At 38.5% G+C, this 2,852-nt stretch overlaps 1 protein-coding gene across 1 annotated transcript; it reads left to right on the top strand.

The window, feature by feature from the left end:
- Positions 1-1,680: 1,680 nt before the first annotated feature.
- Positions 1,681-2,557, top strand: LOC149241208 (17.8 kDa class I heat shock protein-like). The gene has a single exon (XM_089373914.1). It carries the CDS (start codon positions 1,833-1,835, stop codon positions 2,307-2,309), a length of 477 nt encoding a protein of 158 aa, XP_089230040.1. The 5' UTR covers positions 1,681-1,832; the 3' UTR covers positions 2,310-2,557.
- The last annotated feature ends 295 nt before the right edge of the window (positions 2,558-2,852 follow it).

The following is a 2,852-nucleotide window of genomic DNA, read 5'->3' as shown; positions in this document are numbered from 1 at the left end:
TCTCTCTCTTCCCTCTTGTTTTACTCTCTCCCTCCCTCTCTCCTCATCCCTCTCAAGTCCTCTTTCTTCCTTCTCTCTCCATTTCTCTCCCAACTCCCTTATTCTCTCCCCTTCATCTCTCTCTCTCTCTCTACCCTCCAACTTTGGCACTATCTCCCTCCCTCTCTCCTTCTCTCTCTGGCGCCCTCCTCCCCCCATATCTTTGTCTCTCTCGCTCTTTCATCCCTTTCTCTCTCTCCTCTCCTTCTCTCTCTCCTCTCATTCTTTCTCCCTCTCTGTCCCTTGTCACTCCCTCTCAACTCTCTACCTCTATCTCTCTATGTCTTTGTTCTTTCCTCCCCCTCTCCCCTTCCAACTCTATATCTCTCTCCCTTCCTTCCTCTCTCTCCCTCTCTCTTACACCTCCCTCTCTCTCTCCTCCCCATATCTCTCTCTCTCTCTCCTTCACCCTCACACACCCCCCATCCATATGATGGAGAATTTTCACTTTATGTAATCAATGCCATTATGTAATTTTTTATTGTGAAACGAGTAATGATTTTTTGACTTGTGGTATTGATAAGCCATGCTATTGGCCCATGGTATTGTAACAAGACCTATTTACAAGTTAATAATATCCATGGTTAAGAAACTTGTTATATTGTAAGTTTATCGCTGCATTAAGTTTTTATGTGTTTATTAATTAAATTTAAATATCGTTTTGGAATCATTACTAGTTCTTATTAGTCCCTGCCAAGATCAATATGTCTGTTGATTCCTATTAGTTTAACATTGACCAATGCAAATTGTTTACAAATTATAATGTTTAACTTTGAAAAATAAATATTTATTTTTCAATATTATTAAAGAAAGATTACCAACATTTGATTGGACCATAGCTTGAAGGTGTTTGCACAATATAATGCTCATGTAGATGCCACGATTTATGCTTATAGTTGCAATACTCATGTATGAATTTTAGATATTTGTGTAGTGATGTTTTATTTTTAAGCGAGAAAACATCCAGAAATAAAATACTTGAAAATAACTTATGCTCAATTAAATAACATATCTACTATTAATTACTTCCCAACATGATTTAAGCAAATCTTTACATAAAAAATGGATAAAAATAAGATGTAAAATATATTCTTACATGAGTTACTTCTCACCATTAATTATGTTTTCTTCCGCGCTTATTTAAGAATAAAATTGTATTTATAAATTGAAATTACACTAAAACATTTCCACCATACTCGATTCTATATTATTTTTAATTGAATTAACCCTGAGTAGATTAAATATTTACACCTACTCCTATGCACAATTTGTTTTCTTCAATAAATTTGACTTAAAAAACCCATTTTTATTTATTGTTTTTTTTTTTAATACTCAATGAGAAAGAATTAGGCGTCAGATCCCGCGTCCCTATGTGGCAGGGCTACACCACACCTGTGCATATCTAACATCAATTCGGACATCCACATCGTTTCTTCTAGATTATGTAGCATATACCATATGACCGCCATATGACCGTAGGACATACCTCCTGAACAATGTGAGAGGCTAGATGGTTCTGGAGAAACAATTACATTGGATGGATAAGGTCGAATAACAATAATACGGCAAAGTGAAAATTGACATGTTGCCGTAAGAATGCTTACACCTGAGAATCATCTCGAACCTGTGAGAATCGACTAGACAGTTCCTCCTCGTCTTAAACAATAGAAAGTAACATCTCATCTGATACAATCCAAGATCGATCTTGAAATCGAAACATTGAGAAATCAGAGTGTTGTTTTTCTGTATTCATTCCAGTCGCATATATTGCAGTAATTCATTACTAGTTGAAAATGTCGATAATTCCCAGCTTTTTCAGGAGGAGATCATTCGATCCCTTCTCTTTGGAAGTATGGGATCCTTTCCAAGCATTCACAGATCTGGCCAGCGGGGGACCATCGGGCCAATTTGTAAAGGAAGCTTCTGCCGTAGCCAATACCCAGATCGATTGGAAGGAAACGGCAGAGGCGCACATTTTCAAAGCTGATCTTCCAGGTTTGAAGAAAGAGGAGGTGAAAATAGAGTTGGAAGAGGGGCAAAGAGTTCTGCAGATAAGCGGGGAGCGCAGCAAAGAAGAAGAGCACAAGAACGACAAATGGCACCGCATTGAGCGATCCCGTGGAAAATTCCTTCGGCGTTTCCGGCTGCCGGAGAATGTGAAGGTGGAAGAGATAAAGGCGAGCATGGAAAACGGGGTGCTGACAGTGACAGTGCCGAAGCAGCCTGAACCCCAACCTCCGCAACCCAAATCCATCGAGATCTCTGGTTGACCTCTCACGCGGTATGAAGATGTCATACTGGACCTGCTGTGGCTGTAGAAGAAGCGGTTACATAATGTATATATATGTGTGTAGGAAGCGGTTCTCCAATTGATAGAATAAACATATCCATTCCCATCCCGAGTTATTCCATCGATTGCAATGTGCTTGCATGTATATAGTATGCGTTGTATGTTTTGGAGTAATATAATAAAAGGAGACGCAGGTTCAGGCTTCTGATGTGCTCTGTAAAAGATTTTCATTTTTGTTTACAAACTGACATGTTCCACTGCTATCAAACAATAGGAGACGCAGGTTCAGGCTTCTGATGTGCTCTGTAAAAGATTTTCATTTTTGTTTTTTAAGTGACACGTTCCACTGCTATCAAACAATATGGACCATAAAATGCTCGCATGTTTTCTGTGTAAAAGGTTTTCATTTTTTTTTAAACTCCTATGTTCCACTGCTATCAAATAATATGGACCATAAATAAAACACCCCCAGTTTGGTTGCATGTTTATCGAGTTTGGATGATTCCCAATTTCGAGTGAATAT

Source organism: Pinus tabuliformis, chromosome 8, assembly GCF_031772625.1.
Source record: "Pinus tabuliformis cultivar Carrire ecotype Pingquan chromosome 8, CPIR1, whole genome shotgun sequence".
Classification (NCBI taxonomy): domain Eukaryota; kingdom Viridiplantae; phylum Streptophyta; class Pinopsida; order Pinales; family Pinaceae; genus Pinus; species Pinus tabuliformis.
Note: the sequence above shows the minus strand (reverse complement) of the source record. Positions and strands in the feature narration are given on the sequence as shown.

What these genes read in the sequence shown, in the direction of transcription:
- LOC149241208 (XM_089373914.1), top strand. Translation starts at nt 1,833, where the DNA reads ATGTCGATAATTCCCAGCTTTTTCAGGAGGAGATCATTCGATCCCTTC.